Source organism: Carcharhinus amblyrhynchos, chromosome 27 (assembly GCF_965287045.1).
Source record: "Carcharhinus amblyrhynchos chromosome 27, sCarAmb.v2.hapA, whole genome shotgun sequence".
In the NCBI taxonomy this organism is placed as follows: domain Eukaryota; kingdom Metazoa; phylum Chordata; class Chondrichthyes; order Carcharhiniformes; family Carcharhinidae; genus Carcharhinus; species Carcharhinus amblyrhynchos.
In genome coordinates this window covers 34,463,998-34,484,752 of record NC_137350.1, presented here as the reverse complement: position 1 = coordinate 34,484,752, position 20,755 = coordinate 34,463,998, and the positions used below count along the sequence as shown (strand labels likewise).

Sequence of the window (20,755 nt, the reverse complement as noted above, 5' to 3'; positions counted from 1 at the left end):
AGTGTTAATGTAAGTCACACTTGTGACAAATAAATAAACTTTACTTTACAAAGTTTAAAGTTCAGTGTTATTTTTTAGTGTTACAATTAGGCTTACATTATCACGGCAGTGAATTGATTGTGAAAATCTCCTAACCGTCACACTCCAGCACCTGTTCGGTTACATTGAGGGAGAGTTTAGCATGGCAAATCCACCTAACCAGCACATCTTTCGGACTGTGAGAGGAAATCGGAGCATCCGGGGAAACCCACACAGACACGGGGAGAGCATGCAGACTCTGCACAGAAAGTGACCCAAGCTGGGAATCGAACCCTGGTCCCTGGCGCTGTGAGGCAGCAATGCTAACCACTATGCCACCTTGCCATCCAGTGCCACCCACTTTTGTCCGACCGCCTGCCCCATTAAGCAAGCCACCCTCCCTCGTCCCTAAAATGCCCAAATTGCCCCTGGCCCAGGCCCTGAGAGTATCTGACTCTGGGATCCATAAGTTTTCTTCTTGTCCCTGGCTGCAATTCTGGCATTGCCCACAGTCCACTCTTGATGCTGCTGGAACTGATAGAGCTACCAGCCAATCTGACTGCTTCACTCTTGTTTGAAATAACTTCTCCAGGGTCAGTGTCCCTTCACCAGATTATAGTTTTATACACATAGTAAGCAACACTCAGGTAGGTACTTCCTGGTACAGAGTATAAACCCAGAGTGCCAGTAGCCCTGATTTTGCTCATCATGTACACATGAAGGACACACTGATTGTCTTAATCAGGGAGTCTCGTATTCTCAGAGGTCCACAATCGTGGACCTTGTTAAAGTCGTTACATCATTATCCAAAAGAAAATTACTGCGGATGCTGGAATCTGAAACCAAAAGGGAAAATGCTGGAAAATCTCAGCAGGTCTGGCAGCATCTGTAAGGAGAGAAAAGAGCTGACGGTTCGAGTCCCAGACGACCCTCTGTCAAAGCTAAAAGGCATAGAAAATGGGAGATATTTATACTGTAGGATGAGGGAATGAAAGATGAGTCATAGCCCCAAAAACATGGGGAAAGGCTGCTAATGGCAGCCCGTGGAGAGAATAGAAGGTGTGAATGTCCAAACGACAGAGAAGCTGAAATCAGAGGGTGAGCTGTGAGCTGCTTTTGTAGCCACAACATTCATATAGCTGGTCCAGTTCAGGTTTTGATTAATGGTAATCCCCAGATATTAATAGTGGGGGAATTCAGCGATGGTAGTGGCACTGAGTGTCAAAGGGAGATGATTAGATTTTCCATTATTGGAGGTGATCATTATCTGGAGCTTTCATGGTCCTGAATCACACTTGCCATTTGTCAGGCCAAGCCTGGATATTGTCCAGATCTTGCTGCAGTTGGACATGGACTGCTTCAATATGTCAGCACTTGCAAATGGTGCTGAACATTGTGCAATTATCTATAAACATCACAACTTCTAATCTTTTGATGGGGGGGAGGTCATTGATGAAGCAGCTGAAGATGGTTGGTTCGGAGACACTAACTTGAGGGATCTTGCAGCAATGTTCCAGAACTGAGATCTTTGGTCTCCAACAATCACAACCATCTTTTTGTGCCAGGAATGTCTGCAATCAATGGCAAATTTTCCTGGTTCTCATTGACTTCAGTTTCCCTGGGCTCCTTGATGCCACACTCATTCAAATGCTGCCTTGATGTCAAGGGCTGTCACTCTCAACTCATCTCTTGAGTTCAGCTCTTTTGTCAAAGTTTGGATCAAAGCTGTGATGAGGCCAGGAGGTCAGGAGCTGAGTGAGTCAGGGTTGGGGGGAGGTTGTGAGGGGCAGGGGGTGTGATTGGCCGTGTTGCCATGTTATAGCTGCACAGGAACAGTTTGGCTAGGGGCATGGTTATTGCTGCAGCACAAATCTTCACAGCAAATGCCAGAATATTGTCAGGGACCAAATTGGTATCCAGTGCCTTCAGCTGATCCTTGATATTACTTGGAGTGGGATTAAATTAGCTGAAGACTGGTATCTGTGATGCTGGCGACCTTAGGAGGATGTTGAAATAAAATATCCACTCAGCACTTAATTATCGAGAATGCTTGAGCTTTATCTTTTGCGCTGAAATGCTGGGCTTCCCATCATCGAGGATGGGGATATTTGAAGAACTTCCTCTTCTGGTGAGTTGTTTATTTGATCAGTTTCATTCACAATTGTACGTGGCAAGACTGCAGAGTTTAGGTTTGATCCTTTGGTTGTAGGATAGCTTGTATTTTTATCACTCTCTGCTTATGCTGTTTGGCACACAAGTTGTCCTGTGTTGTAACTCCATCAGGTTGACACCTCACTTTTAGGCATGCCTGGTACTGCTCCTGGCATGCCCTCCTTGTTAGGATCCCGGAGCAGAATCCCAAGCTAAATTTAGGAAGCCAGACCAGATGCCAGCAATTTTCTATTTTGGCATAAATGTGAGGAAGGGATCTTTCCAGGAATTATTCCACTGACAAAGTAGGGGTCTTTTATAGTGACGTAAGCTTTATTTAATAACACAGTTCAAATTTATCAGTTTAACCATTAACAGTTAAGCAATATTTAAAAATGAAAGGAAACAACTTTATTTTCTAGCTTATAACTGCTCCAGTTCCAAGTAAGCCACATCCATTCATAAACCAAACTCACTTTTAACAAAACATAGTCGGCAAACCCAGGCATACTGGCCTTAACATTTTGTTAACAGTCTTGGAGCTTTCAGAGAAAGGTAGAATTCCAGAAGCCGGCAAAATTCTTACAAATTCAACCAAGCTTAAGCGGCGAATAATTACTTTCTGCAAAAGCATTTTTCTCTCTCTGCTGCAGACCCAACTCTGCACATTCACCACATCATCACATTATCCTGTCAATCACTCTAATCCAAAATCCCAAGGGAACTTAAATAAACAAATGTCCATTAGTTCTACTTGAAATAAACACTTGCAAAGTTGAAATGAGTAATTATCCTGCTCCCCCAAACTCTGAGCTGCATTCCTTCCAGACATACTGACTGCCTGTAGCATAAAGCAGAATTTCTTTAAAAATCCCTTAAACATAAGAAAAAACAATATATATATCAATTGCAACTACTATCACAACACTTCACATTTTATTGACCCCTAGGTTTAAGATCACGGTGGAGCGGGGCAATATGCAGTTACAGATTGTAGTTGAATATAATTCTGCTGTTTTGGATGCCGCAATGCCTCATGGATGCCCAATTTTGAGTTCCAACAACATGTTCAAAATTTATCCCATTTATCTTGGTTGTAATGCCACACAGCACAATGAGGATATCCTCAATGTGAAGCCAGGACTTTGGCTCCACAAGGGCAGTGCTGTGGTCACTCATACCGACAATGTCACAGACCGATGTGTCTGTGGCAGGTAGATTGGTGAGGATGAGGTCAAGAAGATTTTTAGATATTGCTGATTGGTTCCCTCACCACATTCCCAGTCTAGCAGCTATGTCCTTTAGGACCCAGCCAGCTTGGTCTGTGGTGGTGCTACCAAACCACTCTTGGTGTCAGACATTGAAGTCCCCCACCTAGAATATATTTTGCACCCTTGCCAACCTCGGTGTTTCCTCCAAGTGGTGTTCAATATTGAGCAAAGGGTACTGACTCATCAGCTAGTTGGGGGTGTGGGGGGGGGGGTGGTGCAGTGGTAAGTGGTAATCAGCAGGAGGTTTCCTTGTCCATGTTTGACCTGGTACCATGAATCACCATGGGGTCTAGAGTTAACGTTGAATCCAGAGCAATTCTCTCCTGACTGTACACCACTGTGCTGCCTCTATTCTCCTGATGGGACAAGACGTATCCAGGGATGATGATGGTGGTGTTTGGGGAATTGCCTGGAAGGTAAGTGATTCCGTAAGGGTGACTATGTCAGGGTGTTGCTTGTCTAATCTGAGAACCAGCCCTCCCAATTTTGACACAAGCCCCCGAATGTTAGTAAGGAGGATTCAGCAGGGTTGAGGGAGCTAGGGTTTGCCATTGTCGTTTCTGGTGCCTAGGTCAATGCTGAGCGATCCATTCATTTTCAATCCTTTAAGACTTTGTGGTGGCCTGATACAACTGAGTAACTTGCTTGACCATTGAAGAGTTCATTTAAGAGCCAACCACAGTGCTGTACGTGTGGAGTCACATATAGTTCATACCTGGTAAGGGTGGCATATTTCCTTTCTGAAAGGACATTAGGAAGCTAGATGGATTTTTATGACAATTTACAAAGGTTTCCTGGTCACCATTAGGTTAGCTTTTAATTCCAGATTTATTTCCATGTTAAATTCCACAGCTGCCATGTTGGGACTTGGGCCTATGTCGCCAGTTAATTAGCCTGAATTTAAATTCAATTCATAAAATCTTTGCAACTGAAAGCTGGTCACAGTGACCGTGGAACTATAATTAATTGCCATTTGGTTCACTAATGTCCTTTTAGGGGAGGAAATTTGCCGTCCTTACCTGGTCTGGCCTACACATGACTCCAGAGCTAGAGGTTAATTCTCAACTGACCTCTGAAATGGCCTTGGAATCCACTCAGTTCAAGGAGAATTAGTGATGGGCACAGCTGGCCTTGCCAGTAATGCCCACATCATATGAAAGAATAAATTTAAACAAAAGGATGATGCTCAGCCATGATCTTGTGTCAAAGGACGGTATGCTCGCTGGTTCTTGGCATTCCTGGGTGGCACAGTGGTTAGCACTGCTGCCTCACAGCGCCAGGAACCCAGGTTCGATGCTGGCCTTGGGTGACTCTTCTCCCTGTGTTTGTGTTGGTTTCCTCTGGGTGCTCCGCTTTCCTCCCACAATCCAAAGATGTGCGGGTTAGATGGATTGGCCATGCTAAATTGCCCCTTAGTGCCAGGGGGATTAGCGAGGGTAAATATGTGGGGTTATGGGGATAGGGCCTGGGTGGTTGTCAATGTAGGATCAATGGCCAAATGGCCCTCTTCTGCACTGTGAGATTGTATGATTATCCCATTAGCAAAAAGCACATCCAAGTTGTCTCCATTCACAATCATTAAGAACATGTATTTTGCCGTTTGTTACTTTCCCTACTTCTGCCGAATGTTCTTTCCTTTTCTATTGAAAGTTCTTGGTCTCACTGGGCTGTAGACACTCTACACTGTCCCTCTGCCCAATGACCATTCCTCAGAATGACCTTTGGCTGAGCGCCAATTCTATGAGCCATGAGCTTCATCCTGTGTTTACCCATTCAGCTTTTGTTCTCTTCCCAACCCCCCATTTCCACTTGGGCCCCCTCCCCAACTACCCCAGCACTGGGGGGGGAGGGGGGTGGTTCAACTGCAGCTCCCTTTGTCATCTCTGCTGAAAGCAGCTAACTCCAGACAAAGCACAAATCAATGTGTGAACTTGTTCTCAAATAGTTGTCATTCTCACCCAACAATCAGTGGGAAATATAATAGAAAGGAAAAGGAACTCTAGGAAAACTCATACATTAATCATATTTTCTATGTAGTGAAGAAGTCTTGTAAGCATCACGCCCACACAGTGTGACAGTCTTTCGACTACAAGTTCCATTAACAGCGACAAACCTAATGCATAAGATGCTACACTTAAATTGACAAGAAAGCAAGCTTGTTCTCTGAAATACTTTGTTCCAAATTGGGAAAAAATATAAACCAGCATTAGTCGCTCAGAAAGCCTGTACCTACCCACTCAACAGTGACTTATGTTACATGTATAAAAGCACAAAACACTGCAAATACGTCTAGCATCTGAGAAAATCATGATCTGAGCTGTCCAGTGTGTTCGTCAGATCACATCAATAAGCACCTAGTTACTGAGACACACGCAACACATCTGAGGCCAAGTGACAAAGAGCCACTAGGTTTGCACAAGGCCCCCACGTCAGATGTTTGAGTTACGAGAAAGTCAGGGATACACTGGGCAGACTGAAACAAAGGTGCCTGCAGTACAACACTGACTAGATTTCAATTGTAGCTTATAGGTTGTAAGTTGCTTTGAGAGGTGCTGTAGTCATGAAAGGTGCTGTAAAAATTAAAGTCTTTCTGTTGAACCAACTGGGTCCAATGAATTTGAAGTGGGGCCGGACTTCGGAAGGACAGCACAGCAAGCAGACTACTTTACAGCAAAGTCTATTTACTCAGCCACCTGAGTCTATTTAAGTGGTGCACTAATACAAAACATTTAAAAAAAAGAGTCTCTGTACACTGCAGAAAACAGAACTCATGCCTGGAATCCCAACCATTGGTTAACAAGAGTATGGCATCAAAGATCCAAAGCAAACTGATGTCAATGGGATTATCCAACAAGAGATCATCTAACCATCACCCCTTGATATCCAATGACATTACTATCATGGAATCCCCCATTATCAACATTCTGGGGGTTACCATTGACCAGAAACTGAACTGGGCCAGCCATATAAATACTGTAGCTACAAGAGCAGGTGGAATCCTGCAGTGAGTAACTCACCTCCTGACTCCCCAAAGCCTGTCCACCATCTAAGAGGCATGAGCCTGCAATGTGATGGAATACTCTTCAATTACCTGGAGGAAGTCCACTCCAACAATACTCAAGAAACTTGACACCATCCAAGACAAAGCAGCCTGCTTGATTGACACCGCTCCACCACCAACAAACAGTAGCAGCAGTGCGTACTGTCTACAAAATGCACAGCAGGGCTCTTTAGGCAGCACCTTCCAAACCCATGACTGCCACCTTCGAAGAGGACAAGGGCAGCAGATACCTAGGAACACCACCATCTGGAGCTTCCCCTTCAAGTCACTCACCACCTTGACTTGGAAATATATTGCCGTTCCTTTACTGAGTGCCCCAGGGATCTGTTCTAGGACCCTTGCTGTTTGTCATTTTCATAAATGACCTAGATGAGGAAGTGGAGGGATGGGTAAGTAAGTTCGCTGATGACACGAAGGTCGGTGGTGTTGTGGATGGTCTGGGAGGATGTCAAAAGTTGCAGCAGGACATAAATAGGATGCAGGACTGGGCGGAGAAGTGGCAGATGGACTTCAATGCGGATAAATGTGTAGTCGTCCATTTTGGCAGAACCAATGGGATGAACGAGTACACTATCAAGGGCAGGAGTCTTAGTAGTGTTGAAGAGCAGAAGGATCTTGGGGTCCGGGTCCACAGGACTCTTAAATCGGCCTCGCAGGTGGAGGATGTGGTCAAGAAGGCGTATGGTGTACTGGCCTTCATTAATCGAGGGATTGAGTTTAGGAATCGGGAGGTAATGCAACTTTATAAGACCCTTGTCAGGCCTCATTTGGAGTACTGTGCACAGTTCTGGTCACCTCACTATAGGAAGGACGTAGAAGCTATTGAAAGGGTACAGAGGAGATTTACAAGGATGTTGCCTGGACTGGGAGGCATGCCTTATGAAGTTAGGTTGAGGGAGCTGGGACTCTTTTCCCTGGAGAGACGTAGGTTGAGAGGCGACCTGATAGAAGTTTATAAAATGTTGAGAGGAATAGATAGGGTGGATTCTCAGAGGCTATTTCCCCGGGTTGAAATGGTTGCTACGAGAGGACACAGATTTAAGGTGCGGGGAGGCAAGTACAGAAGTGATGTTAGGGGTAAGTTTTTCACTCAGAGGGTGGTGAGTGAATGGAATAGGCTGCCGTCAGTGGTGGTGGAGGCGAACTCGCTGGGGTCTTTTAAAAGACTTCTGGATGAGTATATGGGATTTAATGGGATTGGGGGTTATAGATAGGTCTATAGATTGGTAGGTGCTGATGAGATCGGTGCAACTCATGGGCCGAAGGGCCTGTTTGTGCTGTAGTGTTCTATGTTGCTGGGTCAAAATTATGGAACTCCATCCCTAACAGCACTGTGGGTGTACCTACACCAGAGGGACTGTAGCGGTTCAAGAAGACGACTCACCACCACCTTCTCAAGGGTAACTAAGGATGGATAAGGAATGCTGCCCTAGCCAGTGACGAATCATAGAACCCTACAGTGCAGAAAGAGGCCCTTCAGTCCATCGAGTCTGCACCGAACACAATCCCACCCTGGCCCTACCCCATATCCCTACATATTATACCCACTAATCCCTCTAACCTACGAACAACATCACGTGCATTAATATTTTTTTAATGTGTGTAAAATCAACCCCCAGCCATTCATAGCAGTGCCGTTTCCAGGCATGACTGTCAAGGAAAAGGGAGGATTACCCAATCATCTCCAATTTAGCCAGGTTCAATGATACCCCGATACTGGCTGCGAGTGGGAACTGTGTTCTCCTGAATTCTCTGCATACACTAATTGGTTCCCACACCTATACTTTCAATGCTATTTTACAACTGAATTATTTCTCCTTCCTTGACTTCAGTTTTTTATTCTTAAATTTGATCATCTTATTCATATTTCTTATCAGTATAGAAGCTTCCAGATGTCTGAGCTTTTTGATTTTAATCGTCTGAAGTTAGTGCAGATTTGATTGCCAAAAGCGCCAACTCATATTGGAGAGATCTTGGGAATTAGTGGCAATGTAGGCATGCGTGTAAACATAATCCCAAAGTCTCCTGGCGGAAAAGCAATTATTATTGTCTAATAAAAAGTATTACAACTGGGAGAGTGTTTTTGTAAGGGTTAGGACTGAGAGACAATGTGGGCCGGAATTTCAATATCGAGGCAGTAGCTCAAGTCTAGAAATTTCCCGACTAGGCAGACCAGTCTTGTTTAAAGGGCCCAATTTGTGTCCCAGAGAGCTGGGGGCAGAACTGACTCAAGTCCACCGGCCCCAGAAACAGATCCTCAGTGAGTGCCGAGGCAAAATGGTTAGAAGGACCGCCTACATTCTCTGGGACTTTCTCCCAGTTGTTTCAGAAGGCTTTAGGCCCTCTGCTCCTCATCCCTTACCACCCCACCCCCTGACAACTCACCTGCCATACCTCCTCATACGCCCCACAGCAGCCCCACAACTAAACACCCTGTATCTACCATGGGCAGACCCCAGGAACAAGGTGGAGGTGGAGATGAAAAAACTTCCCAAAAATCTAATAAGAATCACACACATTTAAAACATTGGGTGGGATTTTGCAGCCCCACTTGTCCTGAAACTGTAAAATCCCGCCCGAGGTCAACAAAGCTTGCCATTGTCCACCTCTCACGTGCTCCAATTCCCGTGGCGGTAAAGTTACAGACTTTAACATTTGGAATACCGTGTCCAATTTCGGTCACTACATTACTGGAAGGACATGGAGGCTTTGGAGAGAGTACAGATGTTGCCTGGAAAGATGAAGGCTGAGGGGCGACCTGATAGAAGTTTATAAAATTGTGAGAGGTATAGATAGGGTGAACAGTCGGAAGCTTTCTCCCAGGGCAGAATCGACAATTACAAAGGGGCACAAGTTCGAGATAAGGAAGGGAAGGTTCAGTGGAGATGTACAGGGGAAGTTTTTTTTACACAGAAAGTGGTGAGGGCTGGAATGCACTGCCAAGTGTTAGCCATATTTAAGACTGATCTTGATAGACACATGAACAAAAGGGGAATAGAGGGACATATGCGGTTGGTCTAGATAGGTAAACATGATTAGTCCAGGCTTGGAGGGCCGAAGGGCCTGTTCCTGTACTGTACTGTTCTTTGTTCGTTTTTAACTGTTTCTTTCTTCACAGATGCTGCCGGACCTGCTGAGTCTTTCCTGCATTTTTCCTTTTTTGGTTATAAAAATCCAACACTCATACGTACTCACTTAAATCTCACTCATACACACTCCCCAGTGCAAAACCGCCATTTATGAAACAGGTTCAAACCCTTTAAAAGGTTAAAAAGTTAGAGTTTATTTATTAGTCACAAGTAGGCTTACTTTAACACTACAATGAAGTTACTGTGAAATTCCCTGTTCGTCACACTCCGGCACCTGTTTGGATACACTGCAAGAGAATTTACATGGCCAACACACCTCACTAGCACGTCTTTCGGACTGTGGGAAAAAAACGGAGCTCCTGGAGGAGAGCCTCACAGACATGGGGAGAATGTGCAGACTCACACAGACAGTGACCCAAGCCATGAATCAAACCTGAGTCTCTGGCACTGTGAGGCAGCAGTGCTAACCACTCTGCCACCATGCCACCCAAGTGGTTAATCTCATACAAAAAATAACTTCTATTCAGACCTCACAGCAATGACAGCTAATCCCTTAATAGCCGCTTTGAACTGTCAATCAAACTGTGAACTCCTGCTCAGATAATGGTAGCTGTGAAGCAGAGCCAAACATTCATACTGACATAATAAAAGCCATAGGAAGCGTCAATGATGACTTCTTTCAAAACTGCATAAGTAGATGATGATTTCAATTTGACAGCCAACTGAATCAATCCAGCATAGGATTTTTAAAATGATTTCTGGCAAGGCAGGATCAGGATATTGATTTAGTTGATCAGTCATGATCAAAGTGAACGGTGGACAGGCTCGAGGGGATGAACAGTCTAGTTTTGCCTTTTTTTATGTTTCTTAAGCCTTTTCTTCATGTTTAAAAGTTGGGTATTTTTTTAAAAATTGGATTCTGGCACTTATCAGACCCTTCAAGTGAATCTATGTTGACTCCATCGATTCATAACCCTCACACAGCAGGTCAAGGCCCCGGGAATAGTCAAAGTGGAGTCTGTTTGAACTCAGCTCTAAGTTCAAATAGCCCCGCTGAGTTTGGATTTCCTGCCTGTGTGGTCCATGCCCCATTCCAAAAACCAAAATCACATGGGATTCAGGCTAGACGAACACAGAATTGGCTTGGTTATAGAAGACAGAGAGTAGCAGTGGGAGGGTGTTTTTCAGGATGGAGGTCCGTAGCTAATGGTGTTCCGCAGGGACCTGTGGGTGGGACGTCTGTGCTGGGACATCTGGAGGAAAATGTGGGTGGTCCGATTAGTAAGTTTGCAGATAGCTTGAGGATTAGTGGAGTTGCTGATAGTACTGGGGATTGTCAGAGGATACAACAGGATATAGATAGATTGGAGACTTGGGCACAGAAATGCTAAGTGGAGTTTAATCTAGATAAATGCAAGGTTGGAGGATCAAATTTACCTATTGATTATATCGTAAATGGTAGAACCCTGAGGAACATTAACATACGGAGGGATCTGGGCGTGCAGGTCCACAGTTCCCTAAAATACAGGTGGCCAAGGTGATTAAGAAGGTACATGGCATGCTTGCCTTTATCAGCTGGGGCATTGAGTACAGGAGTTGAAAAATCATGTTGCAGCTCTACATAACCTTGTGTAGGTCGCATTTGGAGTATTGCGTAAATTTCTGGTCACCATACCAGTGGAAGCAATTGGAAGCTTTGGAGAGAGTGCAAAGAAGATTCACAAGGATGTTGCCTGGTCTCGGGGGTGTTGACTATGAGGAGAGGTTGAATAAGCTAACATTGTTTTCAGTGGAAAGACAGAGTCTTGGGGGGAGACCTGATAGAGGTCTACAAAATTATGAAAGGCATAGACAGGGTGGAAAGTGAGAGGCTTTTTTCCACGGTGGAAGTGTCAGTTAGAAGAGGCCACAGGCTCAAGGTGAGAGGGGGAAAGTCTAAAGAAGATGGGTGGGGGAAGGTTTTCATGCAGAGACTGGAACGCACAGCCAGAGGAGATGGTGGAAGCAGGCACATTAGCAATATTTAAGAGACATCTGAATGGGTACATGAATAGGGAGGGAATGGAGGGATGCGGCCCGAGTAAAGGCAGAAGTTTTTTTCAATATATTTAGGGCATCATGATCGGCACAGGCTTGGAGGGCTGAAGGGCCTGTTCCCGAGCTGTACTCTTCTTTGTTCTTTTCCCTTATTGTGGCTGACAACAGATAGATCTGTCAGAAATGAGGGCGGGACTTCTGAATCTGGGTCATGCCGGCCATTTTTAAGGTCCACAAAGAATCCTGTGGCATCAGAGTGGGCAAAGAATAAATTACAAGAACCACTAACACAAGACACGATATTGGAGCATTGGACAGCACAGTGGTTAGCACTGCTGTTTCACAGCACCAGGGTCCCGGGTTCAATTCTGGCCTTGGGTGACTGCCTGTGTGGAGTTTGCATGTTCTCACCGTGTCTGCGTGAGTTTCCTCCAGTTTCCTCCCACACTCCAAAGATGCTTAGGTTAGGTGGATTGGCCGTGGGAAATTTATGGGGTTAGGGCAGGAGAGAGGGCCTGGGTAAGGTACACTGACAGAGAGCTGATGTAGATGCGCACTATAGGGATTCTATTATTCAATGGTTGAGAGAAAAGAAATTGAGCGGGAGTCCAGAGAAAGCTGGACTGATCTTCTCCAGTATTGTCCTGTGGGACTTTATAAGCTCACTGTGGGGTTTAAAGTCACAGTCGAACTACAGCATGCTCACCAGTAAAGTACTGACATATCTGCTGACAGGAATCTTTGTACTCGATTTTCTGAAGCACAACGTAGAACCTTCTGACTCAGAACCTGAGTCACAGCTAACACCAGCCAGGACAAAGACCACTAGGTTAGGAGATGGGATGTGCAGCAGAACAGAGACAGAGAGCAGGTAAATGGCAGTAATCCGAGGCAGAGTTATTTCTGCAGACACACTCTCAGTGTTTACACTGCTTCTACCAAGGAAGATAGGTTAGATATGATTCTCCCCGTGTCTGCAATCTCAAATGACCTCATTCACCACAGCTAAATAATTCTCACCCAATCCACAACAATTTGGTCCAAAGCAATATAAATTATTTATCAGCAAGCTTGCAAAACGCGGATTCCAGAAGGATATTAGAGGCGATGTTATTGTCAAATCTCATGGGAGCAGTCAAAAGGCCTGACTTAGGTCAGACCTGACGTCTGCAATCTGTTTTTAGTCCTAAAAATCTCAGTTAATACTGTATCACTGCTTAAATTATAAAATGCATGTAATACATGGGCTAACCAGACACTAATCCATGGCATTGCTAACCAGACACTGCCAACCAGACAATAATCCAGACATTGTGAACCAAACACTAATCCATGGCACTGCTAACCAGACACTAATCCATGGCATTGCTAACCAGACACTAACCCAGACACTGCCAACCAGACAATAATCCAGGCATTGTTAACCAAGCATTAATCCATGGCACTGCTAACCACACAGTAATCCAGACACTGCTAACTAGACGCTAACCCAGACATCGGTAACTAGACACTAATGTGGACACTGCCAACCAGACAATAATCCATGGCACTGCTAACCAGACACTAATCCATGGCACTGCTCACCAGACACTAATACAGACACTGCTAACCAGTCATTAATCCAGATGCTGCTAACCAGACACTAATTGGTGATGCTATTAATTGGATAGTTATTTTGGACCCTGCTAACCAGACACTAATCTATGATGCTGCTAACAGACACTAATCCAGACACTTCTAACCATATACTAATCCACACATTGCTAACTAGATACTAATCCAGGCACTACTAACCAGACACTAATCCAGACACTGCTAACTAGACACTAATCCAGATCCTGCTAACCAGACATTGATCCGTGATGCTGTTAATCAGATAGTTACCCTGGTCCTTGCTAATTGGGCAATAATTCATGACCTTGCTAACCAAACATCAATCCTGGACCTTGTTAACCAGGCAATAATCCAGGAGATTTTGTTTTTGTAAATGTTGACTCCCTTTCCAAAGAATGGTAGATTTCTGAAAGGATCCATCACCAAAATGTAGTCAGTCTGATGAAGTTGACTGCAAATCATTTTGGATCATCCGTTTCTACTGTGTTATTGCAATGTCCTTCTGAACAGGTGCCTACCAAAAATCTAACTTTGTAATAATGACTGTTAAAGGTGTGAATGTACTCTGAACCCACCTCCACAATTCAAACAATGTTAAATGCAGGCTATCAGGAGTCCTAACAAGCCCCGGGAGGGGAAAACACGATCTCTTTTAATTCCCCAAGTTGTGTGTGTAACTAGCGAGACCATATTTACTGAGCTGGATGAGTTACTCAGAATGGTGGACATGCTTGGCACATTAGTGACACATGGCCAGAATCCCACTAGTCTGTTTGATGGCCTTTGCACTTTGGACTAGAATTACCCAAACTCCTATTTACCTAAGTTGATCATAAGGCCATAAAATATAGGAGCAGAATTAGGCCAACAAACAGAATTAGGCCAGAGTCAGCTCCATCATTCATTCATAGCTGATTTATTTCTCATCCCCATTCCCCCTTCTTTTCCCTGTAACCTTTGATCCCCTACACTCAATGACCTGGTCTCCACAGCCTTCTGTGGCAATGAGTTCCACAGGCTCGCCACCCCCTGGCTGAAGAAATCCCTCCTCAACTCAGTCTGAAAGGATCGTCCGTTTACTGTGTGGCTATGCCCTCGGGTCCTAGTTTCTCCCACTAATAAGAAACATCTTTCCCACCTCCACTTGCATGGTGGTGCAGTGGTTAGCACTGCTGCCTCACAGTGCCAGGGGCCCAGGTTCGATTCCTGGCTTGGGTTGCTGTCTGTGCAGAGTCTGCACGTTCTCCCCGTGTCTGCGCAGGTTTCCTCCGGGTACCCTGGTTTCCTCCCACAGTCCGAAAGATGTGCTGGATAGGTGCATTGGCAGTGCTAAATTCTCCCTCAGCGTACCCGAACAGGCTCTGGAGTATGGTGACTAGGGGATTTTCACAGTAACTTCATTGCAATGTTAATGTGAGCCTACTTGTGACAATAATAAATAAATTCTATCCAGGCCCTTCAGTATTCTGTCAGTTTCACTGGGATCCCCGCTCATCCTTCTGAATTCCATTGAGTACAGACCCAGAGTCCTCAGACGCTCCTCATATGTCAAGCTTTTCATTAGAGGTCATAGAGGTTTACAGCATGGAAACAGGCCCTTCAGCCCAACTTGTCCATGCTGCCTTTTTTTTAAGAAACCCGTAAACTAATTCCAATTGCCTGCATTTGGCCCATATCCCTCTATACCATTGTACCCATGTAACTATCTAAATGCTTTTTAAAAGACAACATTGTACCCGCCTCTACTACTACCTCTGGAAGCTTGTTCCAGACACTCACCACCCTCTGTGTGAAAAATTGCCCCTCTGGACACTTTTATATCTCTCCCCTCTCACCTTAAACTTATGCCCTCTAGTTTTAGACTCCCCTATCTTTGGGAAACGATATTGACTATCTTGCTGATCTGTGCCCCTCATTATTTTAGAGACCTCTATAACATCACCCCTCAGCATTCTACGTTCCAGGGAAAAAAGTCCCAGCCTATCCAGCCTCTCCTTATAATTCAATTAATCAAGTCCAGGTAGCATCCTAGTAAATCTTTTCTGCACTCTTCCTAGTTTAATAATATCCTTTCTATAATAGGGTGACTAGAATTGCACACAGTATTCCAAGTGTAGCCTTACCAATGTCTTGTGCAACTTCAACAAGACATCCCAACTCCTGTATTCAATGCTCTGACCAATGAAACCAAGCATGCCGAATGCCTTCTTCACCATTCTGTTCACCTGTGACTCCACTTTCAAGGAGCTATGAACATGTACCCCTAGATATCTTTGTTCTGTAACTCTCCCCAATGTCCTACCATTAACTGAGTTCCTGGGATCATTCTTGCGAACCTCCTCTGGACCCTTTCCAAGGCCAGCACATCCTTCCTTAGATATGGGACCCAAAATTGCTCACAATGTTCCAAAGGTGGTCTGACCAGAAGAACCTTATACAGCCTTAGCAGCACATCCGTGCTCTTGTATTCTCATCCTCTTGAAATGATCAAAGATTTTTGCTTTTCCCAGGCAGTGGGGTAATGGAATAGCGGGGGGGAGGTGGGGACAGGGGGTGTAGGGGAGGATGCAGATGTGACACTACACTAGAACAGGTTTGAAAGACCCACTGATCTGTAACTCATCTGTTTGCAACGCTTGTGTCTAATGCCTTTGAGAAGTTAGTAAACAGACCTACATTGCTGTGAAAATACTGATCCCACAGTATTCTGCAATGTAAAGGGGACCATAAAAAAGATGGAGAATTAAAGATAAAGCCTCCTCTGCATATCAAAGCAGACACTGCAGTGACAAGGCCCAACTAAATGTCATTGACCTGAACCATTTAACTCTGTTTCTTTCCCACTCCATGAATGCTGCCTGAATTGCTGAGTGATTTCCAGATATTTCTGTTTTTGTTCCAGCATCACGGCGGCACGGTAGCACAGTAGCTAGCACTGCTGCCTCACAGCGCCAGGGACCTGGGTTTGATTCTCGGGTCACTGTCTGTACGGAGTATGCGCATTCTCCCCGTGCCTGTATGGGTTTCCTCCGGGTGCTCCAGTTTCCTCCCACAGTCAAAAGATGAGCAGTTAGGTGGATTGGCCATGCTAAATTGACCTTTAGTGTCAGGGGAACTAACTAGGGTAAATGCATAGGGCTTTGGGGATAGGACCTGTGTGGGATTGTGGTCAGTGCAGACTTGATGGGCCAAATGGCCTCCTGCACTGTAGGATTCAATTATCATAAAATCATCAAACCTCTACAGTTCCAAAGGTGGCCATTCGGCCCATCGAGTTTGCACTGACAACAATCCCACCATCCTACCCCCATAACCCTACATATTTAACCCTCTAATTTCCCCCTAACCTACACATCTTAGGACACTAAGGGGCAATTTAGCATGGCCAATCCACCTAACCTGCACATCTTTGGAGGAAACTGGAGCACCTGGAGGAAACCCACGCAGACACAGGGAGAACGTGCAGGCTCCGCACTGACACCCAAGGCCGGAATCGAACCCAGGTCCCTGGCGCTGTGAGGCAGCAGTGCTAACCACTGTGCCACTACGCCGCCCTATATGGCAGCTTCACTGCTTCTCGGCTTCTCTTTTACTGTAGTAACAATTCCTGTTTAGCAATACCAATCCTGGTCAAGAAAGACTTTGCCAGGTTCCTGTACTATTTGGACATGCCTGCTTTGCATCTTTATCTTCTCCCAGCTTTGATTCACCTTGTATTTTAATTAGGTCTCTGTATCTTTTATGTTGTACACTTTTCTCTTCACACACCAGAGCCTCCTGAACATTTAAACCCACTGATAGTTTGGTTTTTATATCTGTTTCGCTTGAAATAGGGTCACAAAATGAGCAATTGCAGGCTGGAAAACCTTGGATTTAATAAGCAGCAGCACAAATTGGAAAGAGCAAATTAAAACACCACAAGTAAATAATAAACACAACAGTCTACACAACGCATCACGCTATGAGCGGTTAACACGGGTCATTAACTGAATCATTAGTGCCTTCTCCTCCTATGGAACTTCATTCAGCTGTCAGTATGTGGCACAGGCAACTGAGTGGGGGCATTACATCAAAGCTGTCTGTCAGTAAAGGAAGATTAAGTGCCCCCTGTAGCAGAGGAAACAACTGCACACGTTAATAGTTTGTCAGCATTTGGAATTTTTAACAATTTATTATTTTGGTGTGGTGAGCTCAGGGTTCTGAACATTCCTCTCCTTTCTCATTCTTACCCACAATTTCCTCAAGATTTCATCCACATCTGTGGACTAGCCTAACACTGCATAAATTGACAATCAGTGCACCCAGTGTAACAGAGCAAATGGAGAATCCTAACAGCAACATATAAATACACAGCGTGGAATCGCCCAGTCAGCCTATGGGCGGCACTGCTGTCTCTCAGCGCCAGACACCTGCGTTCGATTCCAGCCTTGGGTCACTGTCTGTGTGGAGTTTGCACGTTCTCCCCGTGTGTGCATTGGTTTCCTCCGGTTTCTTCCCATAGTCTGAAAGACGTGCTGGTGAATGGCCGTGCTAAGTTCTCCCTCAGTGTACCCAAACATGTGCCAGCGTGTGGTGACTAGGGAATTTTCACAGTAACTTCATTTCAGTGTTAATGTAAACCTACTTGTGGCTAATAAATAAACTTTAAATAAATAAACTTGATCATGTCCAGTGTCAGCTCTTTCAAGAAAAAATAATATCCAAATAGATCTGCTGACCTGCTCTTCCCCAAAGCTCAGTGGAACTCCCCCCACCACCCCCCTCCCCCCCCACCGCCCCCCTTCCCCCCCCCACCGCACCCCCTCCCCCCCCACCACCCCCCCTCCCCCACCACCACCGTTTATCATCCTCTGATCCTCTGTCCTTTGCTCTGTATTAGGCGTCTGTGGGTTCAAATCCTACTCCAGCAGATAACACACACACCCGTGCAGAAGTGCAGCAGTGCTGTATTGTTGGAGGTGCCTGCTTTTGGATGAGGCATTCAGGCTAAGGTCCTGTCTGCTCTCTCACCTGGATGTAAAAGAACTTATGGCAATGTTTCAGAGCAATGGAGATCTCCAGTACAACCCATAACCAGCACCCAAAAAGACAATTATGTGATCAAAATCGCAGTAATGCTCACATCATAGAATCCGTACAGTGCAAAAGGAGGCCATTTGCCCCATTGAGTCCGCACCAGCTGCCTGACAGAACATCTTACCAAAGTCCTATCCCTATAACCTCACATATTTGCCCTGCTATTCCTACACATATTGGGACACCTAAGGGGCAATTTAGTACGGTTAATCTACCTAACTTGCACGTCTTTGGAGTGTGGGAGGAAACCAGAGCACCTGGAGGAAACCCATGAAGACACAGGGAGAACATGCAAACTCCACACAGACAGTGTGAGTTGAACCCTGAGGTCGCTGGCGCTGTGAGGCAGCAGTGCTAACCATTGTGCCGTCTCATGACACCTTCCTGCTGTGGTTTCTATATTGCAACAATAGCTTTAAAAAGTAGCTAATGGGAGGTCATTGAATTAAATTAACTCTTTCTCTTGTGCTTCACCTGCTGAGCATTTCTCTTTTTGTTTTAGATTTACAGCATCAGGTCTATTTTATTTTGACTTCAGATGTACTTTTAATTGGCTGCGGGGGTCGGGTGGGGGGGGGGAGTCATTCTGAGGATGTGACTGGCGCTGCCAAAATGCAAGTTCTCCCTTTTTGCAGCACCCAATAATTAAGGACCCCACACACCCCCGAAATTCTCTCTTCCACTTTCTTCTGTCGGGAAAATGATACAGTCAGGTATCAACCAACTCAAGAACAGCTTCTTCCATGCTGCCGTCAGACTTTTGAATGGACCTACCTTGCATTAAGTTGATTTTTCTCTACACCCTAGCTATGACTGTAACACTACATTCTGCACTTTCTCATTTCCTTCTCTATGAATGGTACGCTCTGTCTGTGTAGCGTGCAAAAGCAACACTTTTCACTGTATACAGATACATGTGACAATAATAAATCAAATCAAAATCAATAAAAGCCAGTCCCAGAAGGCAGGGTGTGAGATTGAAGCGGGGGCAAACGCACCAGCTACAGTTCAGGATAAAACTTGGTTGAATGCCCGACTCATGAAGAAACCATCGCGCAGAAGATACTAAGCATCGCTGAAGTCTACAACCACCTCCCTCCCCCACACTGCTTGGAAGCAGAGACGTTGTCAGTTGCAAGGGTTATGTTAACATGTGCAGTTCTATCCTCACGTTACATGGTGTTGTGAGACTTCTTTCTGATACATCAGGAACATTATTCTGTGTGGACTGACAGTGGAGGGTTGGGGGGGGGTGGCGGGGGGGGGGGAGGTGGTGTGTGGAGGAGCGGAGATGCTTGGGGAGTGGAGGGGGGGGGGGTGATACAGATTACTAGGAGGTTTGTGGAATACCACTAACATTTAGGCTGGTCTACCTGCCTGATCCCAATGTATAAAGCTGCCCCCCAGAGAACATCTCCCAGTCTGATAACCGAACGAAAAAAAAACAGATCTTTCCACACCAGGCGAAATTCAGTTCCAGCTGTTAGAGTGGCGGGGGCAGCTTTTAGACTACATCAGTTTCAATGTTGTTCGAGTGCTGTCCCCAAAACAAAAATCAGAACACCCCCTTGTCCGGCCAACAACAGCAAGACAACGCTGCTGTTACCGGCTGAAACGGGAGAAAGCAGAGCTTGTTAAAGATTGCATCTCACCCTGACGCACACACACAAACACAGAGATGGCCCTCTTTTAATATTTACTGCAACTTTTCAGATACGAGTATCTATGTGTGGCCAGCCGATGGTCAGAGTGGCGAGGCCGGTGTTTCGATGCAGGAATGAGACACCGAGGTATCAAAGAAATACCTCTCCAGGCAAGGTGATGAGGTTTTGAGGCTCATTCTGGTGCAGAGCTTCTTGGCAATAACAACAACAACGTTGAAAAATAAAACACACATTTCACGGATATTCGCAGGTTGCAAAAAGAAAAAAAAATCGATACAAAATTTAGCACGTTGCAACTGACTAGGAAATGATGGAGAGAAGGAGGCAGGAGGAGAGAGAGATGTTACTGCTTCTTACCTGCCAGCTCCGCGGCTTCCAGGATAGCGAGTACTGACAGCAAGTACAGGAGTAAGAAAGTGCTAAGTCCCATCATATTGCTGCCACCCGGCTTCGGGAAAGCAGCTACAGAGTCCCCCTGAAGCTGGGCTGGAGCTGTGTGAGAACGATGCTCAGAATCCACCTATTTCAGAGTTTTTTTTTGCCTCCGAAGTCCATTAGAAACAGATGAAGGTTGGCGGGGGAGGGAGGGGGGTAAGATTTCCCGGGCTGATGTTTGGAAGAATCTCGTGGTTATTTTTATTCCTTCCCCCTGGCTTTTTTTTTGTGCTACAGATTATTTTTGTCTCTCTCTCTCTCCCTCGCTGTGTTTGTTTAAAAACTGGTACCGAAGCTTGCAGAGCACGCCACACTCTGTCAGACTCCCATCATAACACT

General features: G+C 45.3%; 1 protein-coding gene across 2 annotated transcripts in view; it reads right to left on the bottom strand.

Annotated features, from left to right (window-relative positions):
- The window catches only part of LOC145358980 (plexin domain-containing protein 1-like), a 304,814-nt gene extending 284,267 nt beyond the window's left edge, over nucleotides 1-20,547 (bottom strand). For both annotated transcript variants that reach the window (XM_080213338.1, XM_080213339.1), the window contains exon 1: nucleotides 20,339-20,547. In XM_080213338.1, the coding sequence (XP_080069464.1) occupies nucleotides 20,339-20,414 (76 nt within the window). In that variant the 5' untranslated portion in view covers nucleotides 20,415-20,547. The remainder of the gene's footprint in view (nucleotides 1-20,338) is intronic.
- Nucleotides 20,548-20,755: the final 208 nt, after the last annotated feature.